Here is a 17876-nt window from a genome sequence, read left to right on the forward strand (position 1 = left end):
TATTTATTACCTTTTGTACTTTTTATTGCACCACATTTTTGTCTCAGTGCATATTTTTAGTGAAGTTATTAAAAACCCTGCCCTCTGGTTATAAGCTGCCCTATTATCTGCTACTGATGAAATCATCTTACATTTGTTTTTTTGTAAGAGCAAATCACAGTAAATACTTAACTTCTATGATCTCATTTTGGCTACATTTTTAAAAGCTTTAAAAAGGATTATATAACTGTGATCATCATATTCTCTTTTGTCCTTTTGAGGGTGGAAAAGCCCTCCAAGACCACGGAGCCCAAGCTGTGACCCCATCCCCACCTTGTCCCCAGCCCAGAGCCCCCAGTGCCACCTCCAGCCCTTCCTTGGACACTCCAGGGATGGGGATCCAGACCCTTCCTGGGCAGTTCCAGTGCCTGAGCACCCTTTCCATGGGGAAATTCCTGCTGTGCCCACCCTGAGCCCCCTTTCCATGGGGAAATTCCACCCTGAGCCTGCCCTGGCCCAGCCTGAGGCCATTCCCTCCTGTCCTGGGGCTGGCTGCCTGGGAAAAGAGGCTGCAATTCTGTGGTTTTGTGCTACAAAAGATCAAGATATCTGGAAAAAGTTTTGAGACCACGTGAACCTGCCAGCCAAGTCCACAGATGCCCTTTTCCCTGCCTTTTGGGTATCTTTTATTGAAGAAACTAATGAATTATTAGACAACTTTCCCACATGAACAAGCCCAAGCCAGAATTTAAGCTTATGCTTGCATATTTTTCATCCATGCAGAATAGCCCAGATCTGAGCTCTTTAATTATCATAAAGAAGAGACTGTCCCTAGGCAACGGTTCTTATTTCACACCAGCTCTTCCAGGAATCTGAGCTAGCTCCTGCCTCTTGTCACATCCCCTAATAGATGAGATTATGATTCTCTCCAGCTCAGCACACACTGTCCTGGAAGTTTGACCAATTAGGCTGATTCTTCAGCGGCATGAGTCAGCCCATACCTCCTTTATAAAACTGTTTAAATAGTTGTGTGTAGATGGGCTACGAGAAAATGATGTTAAAATAACCTTATGGCTGAGCCATCTATGCAGAAAAGAAATTTCTTTTCTCATTTTACTCCTCCACAGAGAAGCAAAGAGAACATTTTTCTAAGCTGACAGGCAGTGATTTATAGACCTTGCCTTCTCCAGACTGCTTCCACCTTTGGAGTGTGTTCCTCTCGGAGGTTTTTGAGCTGCAGAGATCTTGTTCTGCAGTAGCTCTGTGAGCTGAGGTTTCCCGGGCTGAGGGGGAAGGGTGGCTGCTGTTTGCCTTTCATTTCCAGGGCTTTGAAGGGAGCTCCTGTTCCTGGGCTTTGCCATCCTGTGACAACACTGAGGTGCCTTGGAGAGGGTTTGTAGACGTGGCTGTGATTCCTCTGTGGGGTGACAGCTCTAAAAACCAACAATAAATTGATAGCCTCTGCCTCTGAGGCTTCCTGCTCCTTCTCACCAGTGATGCCCCATTGTGCATCTTTAAAGAACAATCTCTCACATGTGAGTAATCATTCTGCCCTTATTTCTATCAGTACTGAAGAGAGATTGAACCCCTTTTGCTTTTTAGGCAGATTCCCCACCAAATGAAGTCTTGTTACTTCTGGAGAACAGGGTTTCACTGACTCCTTTTCTCTTCCAAGCAGCCCAGATAGCCCAGAAATCATCCAGCAGCATTGATTTATTTGGATAGCACCAGAAGAGGTCTGGAGTGGCCTTTCTGTGTAGGCCTACAGAGCACTGGGTGACACCTGGAACTGCTGGCCCCTTACTGGTTTTATACAAACTGGTCTCTCTGTTACACCAGTCTGAGCCCTTTCTCACCACTGCCACAGAACTGTTAAATATTTTCAGAAAGGTAATGATTTATTGACTGTTAGCTGAGTGATAGTTACCTCCATAGTTATCTGACTTCTCAAGCCTTCTACAGTTCTTTCCTCTTCATGGATCAATTTCTTTTAAAAGTTTATGTTTTCAGAGTTGGAATAATTAAGCTCAGTACTTGTCTTTAACAGAACAAGTTGGGAGTGGGTGTACGGGGGAGAAGTCGATATATTTAAGATGTTTTTTGCAAGCAATTTATCTACCTGGAGAAATTAGCTGCCAGTATTGATGAAGACTGAGAACTTCATTCTTCTTGCTGCAATTTGGCAAGATGCATTTTCAGAGTCACTGGTTGTGTCATCTGTCCCTGTTGAGTGTGCAATGACAATTATTTCTTATCATTGGATCACCCCTCTCCTCCCTCCATCCTGAAACTGCTCTGACACACGCAGATCCAGGCACCAGTGGATGTAATTCTTGCCCACACTTTTCATCAGGTCCTTAAAATGTAGTGGAACCCATTCAAGTGCCTCTGTTGTTGAAATGCTCATACTGGAACAATTCTTTTCCTCTGACTTAATGTGGAAGATTTGGAACAAAATCTCTTTGTCTCCAGCCGCACCCTACCAAACAACGATGCAAGAATTGTTCATGATCAAACCCAAGCCAATACCTGAAATGCTCGGCTCCTGATTAACAAAGATTTTTCTGGGCCAGGGAATAATTTCCTGTTGGTAACAGCTTTGCTAAATGGAAGGTGCTCCCCTGGTGCCCCCACTGGAAGGTGAGCCACCAAATCCCCAGGGAATTCACACTTTGCTGCACACACAGAGCCCCAGATGTGCCGTTCCTACTCCCCCTTCCCAAACTTCCCATCCATGTCATGGATCCTTCAGACTCCTCCTGGGGTGTTCTGCTTTCACCTGAAGGCTGTTGCTTTATGCTGATAGCTCTTCCTCTAACCTGCAAAGAAATCCCAGAAAAACGGCTGAGGCTTTCCATTGTCCGTTTATAGATGAATAAATTTTAAACTCTCCTTTAATTGTTGAGTTCCCACGGGGCAGGAGCAACTCCTGGTGAAAGGACTCCCTCTGCTTCTCAATCCTATCAGCATCAGCGTTCCCATGGCAACTGCCACATCCCATCGGTTGTCTGAGCTGGAGGGGCCCTGCAGGATCCCCTTACCCTGCTCATGGCAGCGGCGCCCGGGGCTGGACGCGGGGATCTCTCCCTCTGCTGGGAATTGCTGCTGCTGCTTTCAGCATCCAGGAGAAGGAGGGACAAGCAGAGGATGTGGCAGGCACAGGGAGCAGCCACTGGCACCAGCAGCAGGGCTGGAACCGGGCTTTTCTCTGGGACCTTGCACTCAGAGAGGGTCAGTAGGAAGGGGTTGATTTGGGAGAATATTCCAATATTCCCTCCCTCTGGGAGCTCCCAGCTGTCTCCAGGCAACCTCCTCTCCCTGTGGATGCATTGGGTGAGTTCCTGCAGGGCTTTCAGGCAGCTCTCACTGCTCCTAAGTGTTCTCCAGACTGTGGTGGATGATCTGAGAGTGGAGCCAGAGCTGCCTCTTTGCAGGCTGAATATTTCCAGTGCATTCAGAAGGTCACAGGTTCTCTTTTCCCAAAAAAAAATCACTGCCCAGCCCTGCCTGGCCCTGATGCAAAGTCTCACCTGTGTGGTTCCAGGCTCTCACTCGTGGTGTGCATGCAAGCAGGTGAGAAATGGTGCTCCTCATCTTTCTGCCTGAGCTCAGAAATCCTTCCTCTGGGGATTTCTGAGAACAGGACAGGCCACATCTGTCCCAGTGCTCTCCCAGGCTGCATGAGGCAGATTGATGGAGCCGTTGGTGATCATCAGTGACAATCAGGAGCTGTGAGGATGAACTGAGTGGGGATTTGTGGCTCAGCTGCCAGGGAACAGATCTGTCTGATCACAGCCCCAGGTATTGTTATAAACCCTGCAGGTTTTCTCTGTCTGGGTAGGAGTCTGGGGGTTTTGTAAGAACTCCCAGCTAATTCCTTAATTGTTTTGTACAGGCAAGGGCCCAAAAATGTCATGTCTGTGTCTAAAACACACAAGAAAAATCTATTTTGATTTAACTGGAATGCTCTCTACTGGCTCAGGGACCACTTAACAAAGCCAAGGAAAAAACCCCACATACATTTTTTTTAAATAGGAAATGGACCATTCCTTACAATGCATTCTTGTTTTAGGTTAGTTTTACACACATAGATACTCTTTTACAAAGCCAGGAAAAGCCTTGGCTCTATTTATTTTTGCCATCTGTAAGCATTAACGGAATAGTCAGCTGAAGAGATTTGTTCAGTCTTGGTTTGGATTTTTTTTCCATTTAATTGATTTTTTGGAAAGAAGAAGAAAGTTAATTTTCTGCAGAGAATCTCTAAAAGTGGAAGTCACAGAGAATATTCACATGCCTAAATTTTTGTGGGGTACACTTGCTGAAAGTTCATTCTTCAAACCAGGATATATAGAAGGAAAAAGATTTACAGAGCAGAAACCTCAACTGGCTCTTGGCTTTGGAGCAAAATGCTTGAAAATATTTCCGTAAGTGACCACATGGAGATACCCTTGGTGCTAATTCCAGGGTGTAATTGCAGTTCCCACTGGGCCTGGAGGATTTCTTACACTGCCTCTCTGTCTCCAACACACTCTGCACTTACCTCTGGCACCCCACAGGAAATCTGAGTGTTGGGCAATTTTCCTGTCAGCATTTGAGGTGAAATGAAAGATATTTAATGCTGCTGTGGTCACTGTACCAAAAGAGACCAAGCAGGATGGAGGAGCAGGAAAGAATTTTCAGCTGAGTGAAACCAAAGCAAAGTTTATTCCCTGTTGGGAAGTGCATTTGGAGTCTTGTAGCCAGACCACTGAAAAAAAATAATAACCACAGAAGTGCAAATTTCAGTGACACAAATTTCTGCCTGCAATGTTTCAGTGTCTCTAAAGCAGCACAGGCTGTGATTGGATGTTAAGCAGAGCTGAGCTGCCTCTTGTTGGTGCTTGCAGATGTATCAAAGCCTGTTGGGTCGGATCCACAGCTAATGGAGCTGGCCTGGTGCCTTTGGAGGCAGCGTAATCACCTCGATTACTCATTTCTCTTGTTTGCTTTTAAAAGAGTAGCTCTTGTAAGTCATTTGCAGCAATAAAGCCTCATCTTTCTAATTCAAAATGGAAAGGCTTTTAATTCTTAAGTTACCCAGGGGACACTTTGCTCACCAAGTCCTCACTTTGTTCTCCTATAAAGCACCCACATAATAAATTTTTAAGGAGAAATGGGTGTACTGAACCATGAATGCAGAAATATTATTTCCTGCCCATGATGGGAGACATAAATGCTGAAATACAGGTGAATTTGTTTCCCTTCTTGAAGGAACAGTCTTCCAAGTGGTTATTTTCTTCAGGCACAAGAGTGCACTGAACAGAGGTGCTGTAATTCATGCAGGCCTGACCTTTGGCAGAAGGTAATTTCACAAAGCAAACGCACCTCAGCTTTTCCCTGGAGCCAGCCTGATCCTTGGCTCTGACATGGTGGTGGTCTTTGGGCGTTTTTGCCTCAGAAATAGCCAAGATTTGGGGAATTTAGATGTTTGCAGCTGTGGGTGCCTCTGGCTGGGGTTGTCTGAGTGGGGAGTGAGCTGTGTGGAGGGATGTGGCAGGAAAAGGCAGTAGCAGAGCAGGGAACACCACCTGCAGTTCCAGGTGTGTTGCCATGAGCTAATCCCTGAATCCATCCTTGCTCAGGGCTCCCAAAGCTTTCCCTGCACCAAATCCAACATCAGGGAGGCGTGAGAGGGGACGATTTTGCGTTCATGAGACTGTGCAGAGGTTGAGTCTTGGCAGGCAAAGGGCAGGCAAGGAGACAGTTTATTGATGCCTTGATTTATCTTGTGTTCCTGTTAATGCATTTAAAAAGGGCCTGTGATGAACTGAGGCATCCATTGCCATGTCCCACGTGGAGTGACCAGAGGAAATGTCCCAGCCAAGGCTGTGCCAGGGCAGCAGGGAAGGGCTGCATGTCAGGAAGCCTTGGAGAGGATGTTTCTGTCTGCTGCAGTCCCACTAATTGAAAAAACACCTCAAATTAGGGATCTGGAAGGAAGCCTCTTCCAGCATCGCTCAGCTCCTGAAATGGGCTGCCAGGTGTTCTCAGGATGTGGCTTTGGGAAGAAAAGCTCCTTTCTGAGCAGTTCTTGAGTCTCCCCCTTGTTTAATTTGCTCCATTTCTTATGGAGGTAACAGACACAGAATGACTGAATGGCCTGAGCTGGGACCTGAAAGATCACCTAGTTCCAGTGGGAAGGCTTCTGACAATTGAAAAAAAAAGAAAATATTCTTATAGGAGGAGGGGAAAAACACCTTTAAAAACCTGTCTGGTCTGCCAAAATGGCCATGTATTTATTTGGTGTTCCTAGAAACAACATCACCCCACCTCACTCTACCTGCCTGCTTGATGGAGGAATTTTTATGGCATTAAATAGCAAAAAAGAGAAAGCAAACCCAACAGAGCTTTTTATTTACCTAAATGGAAATTCACTGATATTCATTGCTGAAGCAGCTTTATTTAAAATGGCATTTAGAACTTCCATAAGGAACGGGGGCTTGGAAACAGAGCCATGAATTTTCCATCCAAGGGGTTTGACTTGGCACAGGGAGATGTCACGCAGCCCACAGCTGGCACCAGACACTGTTAAAAAGATCTGAGGCTATTAGTGCCTAAACAGCCACTAGAAATTATATTACATGGTGGAGACTGGCTAATATAATTGAGCCAGCTAGTTATTGTGTGCATAATTTAATTATTTGACAAATTGCTTAGAAACACGGTGTGCTCCTTCCACACTCGTGCTGCTCTCACAGCTCTAGGAGATGCAGAGCAGAGGAATTGCTGCTGCCTATCCTGGAAAAGTGATGTTTCTTTTTAAGATCTGCAGACTTGGAGAGGTTCCCTGGTGTTGTCACGGTGGGCTGGGGTGTGCAGGGATGGGCAGAGCCCAGGGGGACACGGCTGGGAGGGGAATTGGCTCCGAGACAGCCAGTGCTGTTTCAGGTGCACTCTTCTGAGGCTTTTGGATGAATGAGCCTCTCTGCACTCTGTGAGTGTTTTGGGATTGCATTGCTGGGCTCTGGCGGCTGAAAGGAACCCATGGGACAGTGGAGCAGAGACTCACAGAATGGTTTGGCTTGGAAGGGACCTTAAAAATCACCCAATGCCACCCCTGCCATGGCAGGGACACCTCCACTGTCCCAGGTGGCTCCCAGCCCTGTCCAGCCTGGCCTTGGGCACTGCCCACCCTCACAGTAAATTTATTTTTCCTAAAATCCAATCTAACCCTACTATGTGTCATTTTGAAGCCATTCCCCCTTGTCCTGTCACTCCAGGCTCTTGTAAAGTCTCTCTCCATCTTCCTTGTAGCTTCTCCAGGTACAAAAAGGCCACAACTGTGTCACCCCAAAGCTTCTCCTGTCCATGTGAACAACCCCAGCTCTCCCAGCTCCATCCCTCTGATCCCCTGGTGCCTCCTCTGGATCTCTCCAGCAGCTCCAGGTCCTGCCTGGGCTGGGGTCTCACCTGAGGGGGCCCAATCCCAGCCCCTTCCTGCTGCCCATGGGGACCAGCCCAGGAGCTGATGGGAGAAGGTCCTGGCCCCCAGGATGATCCCATCCTCATCTGTTCTTATGAGAACTGGGGCCAGATTGGTTTATGGTTATGAAATGTAAGTTAAAGGACCAAAAAATCCCACCCACCTTAGACCTTGATTAAGAAACCTCACAGCACTAAGGAGTATTTTCCCATAGCCCTGAAAATGTAGAGACATGACTAAGGACATTTTCCTCTTACAAAGCATCTCCTAAACAATTCTTCTTAAGAATCTGGACACCATCTGGAATAAAGCTGTGCTGTAATAATAAAGAACAAATCCTACATCTCCTTGAGCAGTACTAAGCAAATCTGAAGACCCAATTGTGTCACTTTTTTTTGCAGTTAGCCTTCCAAAATTTCAGAGGCGAAGCTGTTGCCAGAAGATCAGCAAAATCAGCAACTTATTACAAAAATATTTTTAACTGTGGGAAGTAAAATGACATTTTTGAAGAAGTGCAGTCAGATCATTTTCACTGCCAGGGTAGATCAGGGTGTCTGGGTGCTGGGCAAGGCACCAATAGTTCTTTGACAGAGTTTGCACAGTAGAGCAGCTCTTCCTGGGGTGACTTTGGGGATAGCTCATCATACCTGCTCCATGTCAGTGTCCTGGCAGCCTGTGGCCCCCTCCCTGCTGACACACCAGAGTTTCCTTGCAATAACAACCTGGATTTGTGTGTTTGCACTTGGATTCCATCCTGGGGTACACAGAGGCCACCAGGCTAGCTGGATTTCCAGGAGCTCCTGATCCCTTAACTGTGCCTTCCAAGTGGAGATGTGATGGTGTCAATCTTCCATCTCATTATCAGCTGAACAAGTTATGGCATGAAGGGGAAAAAATTGCCCTCCTGAATTTTTCATTGTCAAGCAGAAATCCTTATAATGGATTCAGGAGTGCATGGATGTGTTTGGATGCCCTTAGATGATTTTGTGATTTTTTTTTTCTGCAAGTTAACTGGATTGTCAGGGACTGATGGGTTTTCAGGTGTAATGGAATTGCCATAAACTACAGGAAAAGCTTTGCTACCTCTCCAAGCACAGCTCTTAAGCTCCTCTCTGAAATAACCTTGACAGAATTTCCACCAGTTTTGTTCATAACAAATTTTGCCTTGTTCTTTGCCTTTCTTCTTCTACAAAGAGAAAAATTAAAACCAAGAGAACTTCTTCAGCTGAATTGCCTATTAAAGGTCAGAAAATTTCCCAATACCCAGCAAGACTGAAGGTATCCTGTAGAACCAGACATGGCAGCAGCAGTGGGATCCTTTCCTGAGAAACTGGAATTTTGTGGAGAGGCTGAGAAGAGTGCAGGAACAAAAACAGGCAGCAGAGCCTTCTGAGATCCCTAATTCACATTACAGCTGTAGAGAGTACGAAAATGGTGCAGAATTTTGTAGGAATTTTTCTGTGATAAATGATTTTTATCTCTTCTCTGGGCCTGGCTGCTTTTCCAGTAGGCAGCAAGACTTTTCTTGGTTGGCATCTTCTTGGCTCTGCTCCTGCTTTAAGTGTATAAGCAGGGAGAAAAGTGTCCAGAGTCAAACACTGATTTACCAAAATTTAGAAATAAAATTATGCCTGGTATCTAAGAAGTGCCACCCACTCTGAAAGAGGGGAAATTTAGGTTGGATGCTGGCAAGAAATTCTTCCTTATGAGGGTGGGGAGGCCCTGGCACAGGTGCCCAGAGCAGCTGGGGCTGCCCCTGGATCCCTGGCAGTGCCCAAGGCCAGGACATTGGGCTGGGAGCACCTGGGACAGTGGAAAGTGTCCCTGTCCATGGAATGAGATGATCTTTGAGGTCCCTTCCAAGCCAAGCCATTCCATGATTATATATTATATGAATAAGGATTCAAACTGTAAAAACCTTGCAATGGAAAAAAGCTGTTAAATAAATGCCCTGCTGTTTGGATGTGCCATTGTTCTCTGGTTGCCTTTTAAATAAGGCTTTGTACTGGAGTGAGAGAGGGAAAAAGGGAATTTTTGATGAAAAAGGAGATCCTGGGCAGCTGATAAATCAAAGAGAGCATGGAGGATGCTTCCATGGGCTCCATGAAAGCCAGGTTAGCTGGAACACCACTGCAATTAGGCATCCTCTGCCTGGCACAAAACCTGCTGGCACCTGATCTCCTGCTGCCTGATGAGGATGGATCCTTTTATTCATCACTGCTGTGTGAAAATGCAAAAAATGTTCTTTATCTGTGGGAAAAAGGAGAACCACCCCAAGTGTGCTGCTGTTGATGGGAGCTTGATCCTTCATGGATGTTAAGGGCCTCTCCCACATTTTTTGGAGGATGGGGGGGAATGTTTTGGTGGGGTAATGATGTTCTCTCTTCTCTGTTCCCTCTAAAGGGAACCTTTGGGGGAATCATGTGAGATTTTTGAGGAGAGGGCAGGCAAATCCCCCCCTTCTTCCACACACTCGAGCAGTCACATGTGACAGATTCATGCCTGCAGCACTTCCAGGTTTTATCTGCTCGCTAAATTTTATTTCCCCTCTGTGAGTGTTTATATTGCTCAGAGACTGCCAAGGTTCGTGTTAATCATAAAAAAAAAAAAGTGGAGGTTTATTAGGTATTGCAGCTCTGTGATTCTTTGGTGTTTGAATGTTAATGAAGCTTTGTATGCTCTGGAATAGTTGGAGAGGTGGATCTTAGCTCTGGCATGCCAGAATATCCGGGGGTGGATTTCTCTTCCCTTTCCTTTGGGTTTTAACATCTTACATGACATTTCATCTGGAGCAATTTTCCACCATTTATCAGCAGGTGTAATATTGTCACAGCAATTCTGTGAGTGCAGGAAAGGCAGGAGGGTGAAAATGGGCTCAGTTACAGCCTGCAGGGAGGGGAGAGCTCAGCACAGGGCCATGATCAACTGGGTGTCAGCACTTGGCCAGAACAGAGGGGAATTTGTTATTTTTAGGGAACTCAGTGGGAGGACAAGAGGAAAGAACCCCTCAAATTGCAGTTCTAATGGTTATTTCCATAGGCTGTGCATGCACGTGGGATTTAGCAGAAGAGCCATGAAGAAACATTTATTCTCACTGCAGACAGCTCAGTTCTTTCTTCTTCTGAAGGCTGAGTTTCAAGCAACATTTATTTTCTCATTGCACATTTAATTTGGGGCACAGTAGCCAGGCTGGAGAGCTGAGCATTCCTTATTTCTGAATTTCTAACCAGGGCTGCCCCTCAGCATTGGCTTTGGTAGAACAAGATGAACATCTTGCTCTAGTGCCTTCAAATTAACCTCAAAGGACACTTGTGCCATTGTCATTGTGGTTTAGTACCTACACTGGAATTAGAGGGAATACCAGGCCCATCAGGCTCCCCTTTTAAATGAGGAGGAGATCATGGACATATGTTCTGCAGGAGAAATGCTCCTCCCCACTGGCCTGCCAGCAGGATTCTGGTGGCTCTTTATGGGGAGGGATCTGTTTTTCCCAGGTTTCCTGTTGGAAAAAGCAGAGTATATTTTATCCAGGAAGTCTCTCTTTGTTACCATACCAAAAGGACTTAATTTTTTTCTTTTTTTTCATGTGTAATACAACTTCTTTTGGGGACACAAATCATGTCAAATTCCATTTGCATCTGCCTTGAATCCAGAGAGCCTTAATCACCATGAAAAGGGACAAAGGGACAGAGTCCCCCAGGCTGGGAACCCAAGGGCTGCCATGAAGCTGCTTTGAAATATTTCTGTCCACCCCTTTGAGGGGGCACTGAGAAGAGGTGGATCCCAAATTTTCTTGGTTGGATTGGTGCAATTCATACAACTGCACTCCTTTAGTGCCAGATCCCTCTGCAGCACTCCAGGACTCCCTAACAGAGTTCTCCCAGGTCCAGCAGTAAATTCTGCTCCCTCGGTTGCTGCCTTTGGCTTAACTGACCCATTTTGCAGCAGATGAGGCCCCAAGGAGAGGTTAATCCAAGCAGGAACATTAAAAGGCAGGTCTGGGCTCCAGTGAACTCTTTGTCCTTGGCAAAGCCTCTTAGTGCCAGTCTCACCTTTTTACCTTTTATTCTAAAATATTCTGATTTAACAATGAATTCAGGAATCTCTCCTGCCAGATAAGTCTCCACAGCTGTCTCTTGCCTGAGGTTTGGGTGTGATGGGGTTTTTTGGAATTATGGGACCAAGAAAGCTTTGGAAAGGGGAGGGTGGGAGTGTTTGACAGCTCCTTGCTCAGTCCTTGAGGAACAGACAGCTGAGCAAAAATCAATGATCAGGGCCCCCATCCAGGCATGGAGTAGGGACAGAAAACTTGCTGTTGGATGAACTATTTAGGAAGGACCTGGAAAAGCTGAGAGAAGGGAGCTCCAGCAAAGGAACAGACAGGGTGACCTGCTGGGCAAGGAGGGCAGGGGGAATATTTGAACCCCAAAGAGGGAATTGTGTCTGGTACCTCCAGCACCAGCATCTGCTCTTGGGCATGCTGTGGGGTTTTGTCAGTATTCAGGATATTTTCCTTTCACACAGAAGGATCCCCTTTCTCCTGCAGGGCACAATTTATCCTGGTGGAGTTGCCCAGGAGGCACAAAGGGATGTGAGCTACAAAGGCCTCATTGCTCCTCCCTGTTCACTGCTCTGCCCCCAGAAAAGTGGGATCTGGTCACAGGGCACTTCATCCAACACATCAGACCTGGAATGGGAATTCTGCCTGCTGCAGGGTCCTGCTGGGCCAGAGCTGAGAGCACCAAATACTACAGCAAAATCTATCCATTTGCAATGGGTTAAAGACAGGAATGTTGGAAGTCTGTGGGGGGGATAGGAACGATGTGGGAATCCAGGATATTGGATCCAGCATTCAGTCAATTACCATGCTTAGTTAAGTACTGCACGGTGGAGTGAAGGCTGCAGTCTGTTGGAATGTCTGTTCCTATAAGTCATTTAATTATGAGGTTGCTCATATGCCATTTTAACATATGTACAGTAACATTATCCCTCTTTTCTAGGTCACCATCCTCATAAGCCTGGCTCTTGCATTCCTTGCCTGCATAGTGTTCCTTGTGGTGTACAAAGCCTTCACTTACGACCACAGTTGCCCAGATGGATTTGTTTATAAGGTAAGGAACTTCAGAAGGATGAATTGCCTGAGCTAATGACAGGCTCTAATTGCCTGCATGGTTACAGCCCAGGCTGCTGCTTTTTTTTTTTTTTTTTTTTTATTTTGACCAGGCCAAACAGAACATTTGGCAGGAATGTGTTGAAATGGAAAAAGTGTTCTGGGAAATGTGGACATGCATCTGCCTCCATCAGCTACTGTTACAGTGTAATTGTTGGGATTAGGATTTGGTGAACACTCTAGACAGATGTTCAGCAACAATCCCTCATATTTGTGAATGGATTTATTGCAGCTGGGATCCTGCATTTGCTTCCCACACTCCCAAGTAACTGATGTTTGCTGGCATACATTGTAATGCAAAGCAAACTGCTGCAGTGCTGACACTGTCCTTTGTGAAAGAAATCCAAATTTGCCCAAATAGTTCACTTCTAGGTGCTCTTGAGCTTTTATCAAGAGCAAACCCATGTAACAATTGCTAAAACCCAGTGATTTTGTACTGAATATTCATAGAACTGTTTGCCTGGTCTGCTGAGATTAAAAAAAAAAAATTGCAAAATAATTCACTGACTTCTCACTGTGAATAAACTCATAAATTCACAGTAGTCTTGACCACACTGGGGAGAATATGTGAGCTGGAAAATAGAGTAAGAAGTTGGTGTATTAATCATTGTGAATTACTCTCTTAGGTTATATAAAAAGGGAGAATTGGGATTGTTCAGACTGGAAAAGAAAAGGCTTTGGGGTGACCCAATTGTGGCCTCCAGTACCTGAAGGAGCTACAAGAAAGATGGAGAGAGACTCTTTACAAGGGGGGACAAGGGGGAATGGCTTCAAAGTGACAGAGGAGGTTTAGTTGGATATTGGGAAGAAATCCTTCCTGGAGAGGGTGGGCAGGCCCTGGCACTGGGTGCCCAGAGAAGCTGTGGCTGCCCCTGCATCCCTGGCAGTGCCCAAGGCCAGGTTGGACAGGATTTGGAGCACTCTGGGATAGTGGAAGGTGTCCCTGCCCATGGCAGAGGCTTGGAATGAGATGAGCTTTGAGGCCCCTTCATGGAGTCATGAATTTCAGAATTAAATCCAAACCTGAACCTCTGAAAAGAGCTGCCCCATTGGGCTGTGCCTCCTGCCATTCATTCCCAGCCAGGTGCTCACGCCACAGCTCAGGGGAGCACTCACTAACAGAGAGAGCAGCACAAAGCAGCTTTGCTGCTTCTGCCTGTCTGGGGATGAATTCTGGCCTGGGACCCGCAGGTGAGCAGGGCTGCTCAGCCCAGTCTGCCCAGTTTGGTCCCTCCCTCATTCCACATCCCCGATCTCTGAGATCTGCTGCCATCTGTTGCCAATAGCAACAGGCTTGGAAGGCCAAGCCCGGCTCGGTGCTCTCCAGGGCAGCTGCAGCAGAGTGAGTGCAAACAGGAGCCCTGGGAGCATCACTGGTGCCACCACTGGTGCCATCACCCCATCACTGGTGCTATCACCGGTGCCATCACCTATCACCGGTGCCATCACTGGCGCCATCATTGGCGCCATCATTGGCACCATCATGGGTGTCATCATTGGTGTCATCATTGGTGTCATCAGTGGTGCCATCACCAGTGCCATCACCGGTGCCATCACCGGTGCCATCACTGATGTCATCACTGGTGTCATCACCCCATCACTGGTGCCATCACCGCATCACCAGTGCCATCACCGGTGCCATCACCCCATCACTGGTGCCATCACTGATGCCATCATTGGCTCCATCATTGGTGTCATCATTGGTGTCATCATTGGTGTCATCAGTGGTGCCATCACCGGTGCCATCACCAGTGCCATCACCCCATCACCAGTGCCATCATTGGTGTCATCACCAGTGCCATCACCAGTGCCATCACTGGTGCCATCACCCCATCACCGGTGCCATCATTGGTGTCATCACCAGTGCCATCACTGGTGCCATCATTGGTGCCATCATTGGTGTCATCAGTGGTGCCATCACCAGTGCCATCACCGGTGACATCACTGATGTCATCACTGGTGTCATCACCCCATCACTGGTGCCATCACCCCATCACCAGTGCCATCATTGTTGTCATCACCAGTGCCATCACTGGTGTTATCACCAGTGCCATCAGTGGTGCCATCACCAGTGCCATCACCGGTGCCATCACTGATGTCATCACTGGTGTCATCACCCCATCACTGGTGCCATCACCGCATCACCAGTGCCATCACCGGTGCCATCACCCCATCACCAGTGCCATCATTGTTGTCATCACCAGTGCCATCACTGGTGTTATCACCAGTGCCATCAGTGGTGCCATCACCCCATCACTGGTGCCATCACCGCATCACCAGTGCCATCACCGGTGCCATCACCCCATCACTGGTGCCATCACTGATGCCATCATTGGCTCCATCATTGGTGTCATCATTGGTGTCATCAGTGGTGCCATCATTGGTGTCGTCACTGGTGCCATCACCAGTGCCATCACTGGTGCCATCACCCCATCACCGGTGCCATCATTGGTGTCATCACCAGTGCTATCACTGGTGCCATCACTGGTGCCATCACCCCATCACCAGTGCCATCACTGGTGCCACCATTGGTGCCACCACCAGTGCCACCACCGGTGCCATCCCTGTGCTTGTCTCTGTGCTCTCCCCTCCCAGCACAAGCGCTGCATCCCCGCCTCGCTGGACGCCTACTACTCGGCGCAGGATTCCAACTCCCGGGGCCGGTTCTACACCGTCATCAGCCACTACAGCATGGCCAAGCAGACCAGCTCCCGGGCCGTGTCCCCCTGGCTGCCCTCGGGCTCGGCCAGCCACGACAGCAAGGCTGCCAAGACAGAAGGGCATTAAAGGCAACGAGCTGGAGCGGGAGGGCGGGGGGACAACACCTGAGCGTGCCCTGCAGGGCAGGAGGGAATCTGAGCCAAGGGCAGGAGCAGCTTCATGGATATTTTTCTTTTTTTGTGCGTTGTTCTCGTTGATTTGTAACCGAGTTGAGCTCTTGTACAAAGGCATGTTTGATGTTGACTGTACCTTAACGATGTAAAAATATTTTTAAATCATTGCTTAACTATTTGTTAGAAAAATAAATTAAAAAACAAAAAAAGCAAGTTAGGTAAACAGCCAGAGAGGATAAAAGCAGCAAAGAGAATCTCACCAAGTTTTGTCAGTGCTGGAAAGCTGTGACAGAGGCTCCACATGCAGCGAAGGAAGAGCTGGAATCCTTTCAGGAGGGGTAGAGAGAACCTGGTACAGAGACATTGTGGTGCTGTTTGATTGCCAAAGGGGAGATATTTTGCTGTCAGATTGAATCCAGTGTCAGTGTTCATTCACTGACAGAGAAATACAAGCATCCCTTCCTTCCCCAGACATGCTCACGTGCAAACACAAACCCTGCACTCAGCCCCAAGGAAATCCAGAAAGTTCCTGGTGTTCCTAATGAGCCACCAGAGTGCTGCTGGTCCTGGCCAGGCTCTGAGGCTGAAATCCAGGCTGCTGTTGGAGATGGAGCAGGATGGGAGCAGGCAGAGGCTGCTGTAGTGAAATCTTGAATAAACTTTTGAGCACAGGACTCAGAGTCAGGAGTTCAGGACTCTGCTTCCTCTTCTGGCATAGATTCCCTGCATGAGCTTTGGCAATTTCCATGAGGCTCCATCCTTTGGGACCTCTCTCCTGAGGGTCCCCACAACTCAAAGAAATGTCATTATGATCAGAAGAGCATCTCAAAAGTTTGGATAGTATTGAGCCTCTAATTTTCAGCCCCTGATTTTCCCATTAAATGGGATGCTCCTGCTTCCCTCCTCCAGCTCCTTCAGCATTTCCTGTCATTCCAGGTCACTAGAGAGAGGTAAAAATCAAATCTCTGCTTGCAAACCCAGAGCAGACCCCAAGTTTAATCCAGTCCTGGCCAGAGTAACACATCCTCTCCCCACAAATGGCACTTGAGGTTAGTGCAGGCTGGTGGGATTTAAAAACCCCCAAGGATTCTCTTTTCCCAGAGCTGCAAGAGCAGAGTGCACAGGCAGTGCAAGGCTCACCTTGTCTGAGCTGCTTTTTCAGATTTTTGGCTAGACTGGGATGGAAATTAGGAACTGGCCCCTTCTTCCCTCGCATTGGGCAGTTTTGTCCTCCATGTCAGAGACCCTGGGCAGTGTGTGAGGGCAGAACTCCTCAGTCCTGCAGGCATCATGATAAATAACTGTATAGTGTAGCTAAAACTGTAGTGCCAAACACCATTGTCTGACTCCCTCTCCTCCCTTCCCTTTCCACCTGTAAATTCATTTCTCACTCAAAATGTACAAACCACCCCCTCCACCAACAACCCCAACTCCAGCAAAACCACTGAACAGTTTATAATTTTGTGGTGTATTTTTTGTCAGTAGGTAGCAGAGACTGAAGTATTTTTTGGTGTAATTCTTGAACTTTTCTGACGGGATTAAAATAAAGTTCGATGTGACTGAGAGTGGCTCCCGTGGGTTTTCTTGCAGGTGGTGGGTGGCATTTGTGTGGTGCTGCCAGGCACAGGCTGCTCCTTGCACCAGCCCCAAGGTGACTCTGGATTCAGGAGGCATTTCCAGAGCTTCCCATTTTCCCCTTTTAATGCCTGGATTTTAATCCCTGTGTTCTCACCCATTTCCAATAGGAAAACAGTAATTAAACTGCAGCTCACTGCTTTACAGTGGAGCTCTATTCCATTTTAATGGGAATTCCTTCCCATTTTAAAACCAATGAATTACAGGAACTTTTCCAGGCAGCAATGTCCCCCTTACCATCTTTTCCTGATGCAGGCACTCCTTGGAATGGGGGGTTAAAGGAAATCCAGCTGGCAAACCAAGGGCCACAGCTGAACTTTGGGAAAGTTGAGCTCTGCACCCAAACTCCATAGCTTGATTTGTAACAAACCCACAGCTGTATTCATCTCACATCCTTCAGAAAGCAGATTGTGTTGCCTCAAATCCTTTGGCTCTTTGAAATGGAATGATAGCCTGGCATTAAATTGACTCATTCCCAAAGGCTAAAGAACATTTTGTAAAACCTTCGGATAGCTTTCCTTCAAAAAAAAAAAAAAAAAAAAGTGTATTCAGAGTTGTGAAATTGAGCTACCACAAGAGAGAAACCACTCTGGTGTTAGAGGTCAGCCCTGAGTACTTGTGAAATATATTGAAAGGATCCAGTGCTGTGCAGGATTGAGTCAGGGGATAATTTAACCATGCAATTCTATTGCCAGTCTCCCAGTAATGCTCTGTGTGTTTACTTGAATCAGAAAAACCCAGGAATCAAATCACTTGAATTAAAAGGGTTCTAGCTATTACTAGATAAGTGAGTCAG

At 47.0% G+C, this 17876-nt stretch overlaps 1 protein-coding gene across 1 annotated transcript in view; it reads left to right on the forward strand.

The window, feature by feature from the left end:
• The window catches only part of NSG2 (neuronal vesicle trafficking associated 2), a 32337-nt gene extending 15329 nt beyond the window's left edge, over positions 1-17008 (forward strand). The window contains exons 4-5 of the mRNA XM_066559950.1: positions 12442-12552; positions 15207-17008. Coding sequence (XP_066416047.1) covers positions 12442-12552; positions 15207-15398 — 303 coding nt within the window. The 3' untranslated portion in view covers positions 15399-17008. The remainder of the gene's footprint in view (positions 1-12441; positions 12553-15206) is intronic.
• Positions 17009-17876: the final 868 nt, after the last annotated feature.

The sequence above is a fragment of the Molothrus aeneus genome, chromosome 15 (genome assembly GCF_037042795.1).
Source record: "Molothrus aeneus isolate 106 chromosome 15, BPBGC_Maene_1.0, whole genome shotgun sequence".
In the NCBI taxonomy this organism is placed as follows: domain Eukaryota; kingdom Metazoa; phylum Chordata; class Aves; order Passeriformes; family Icteridae; genus Molothrus; species Molothrus aeneus.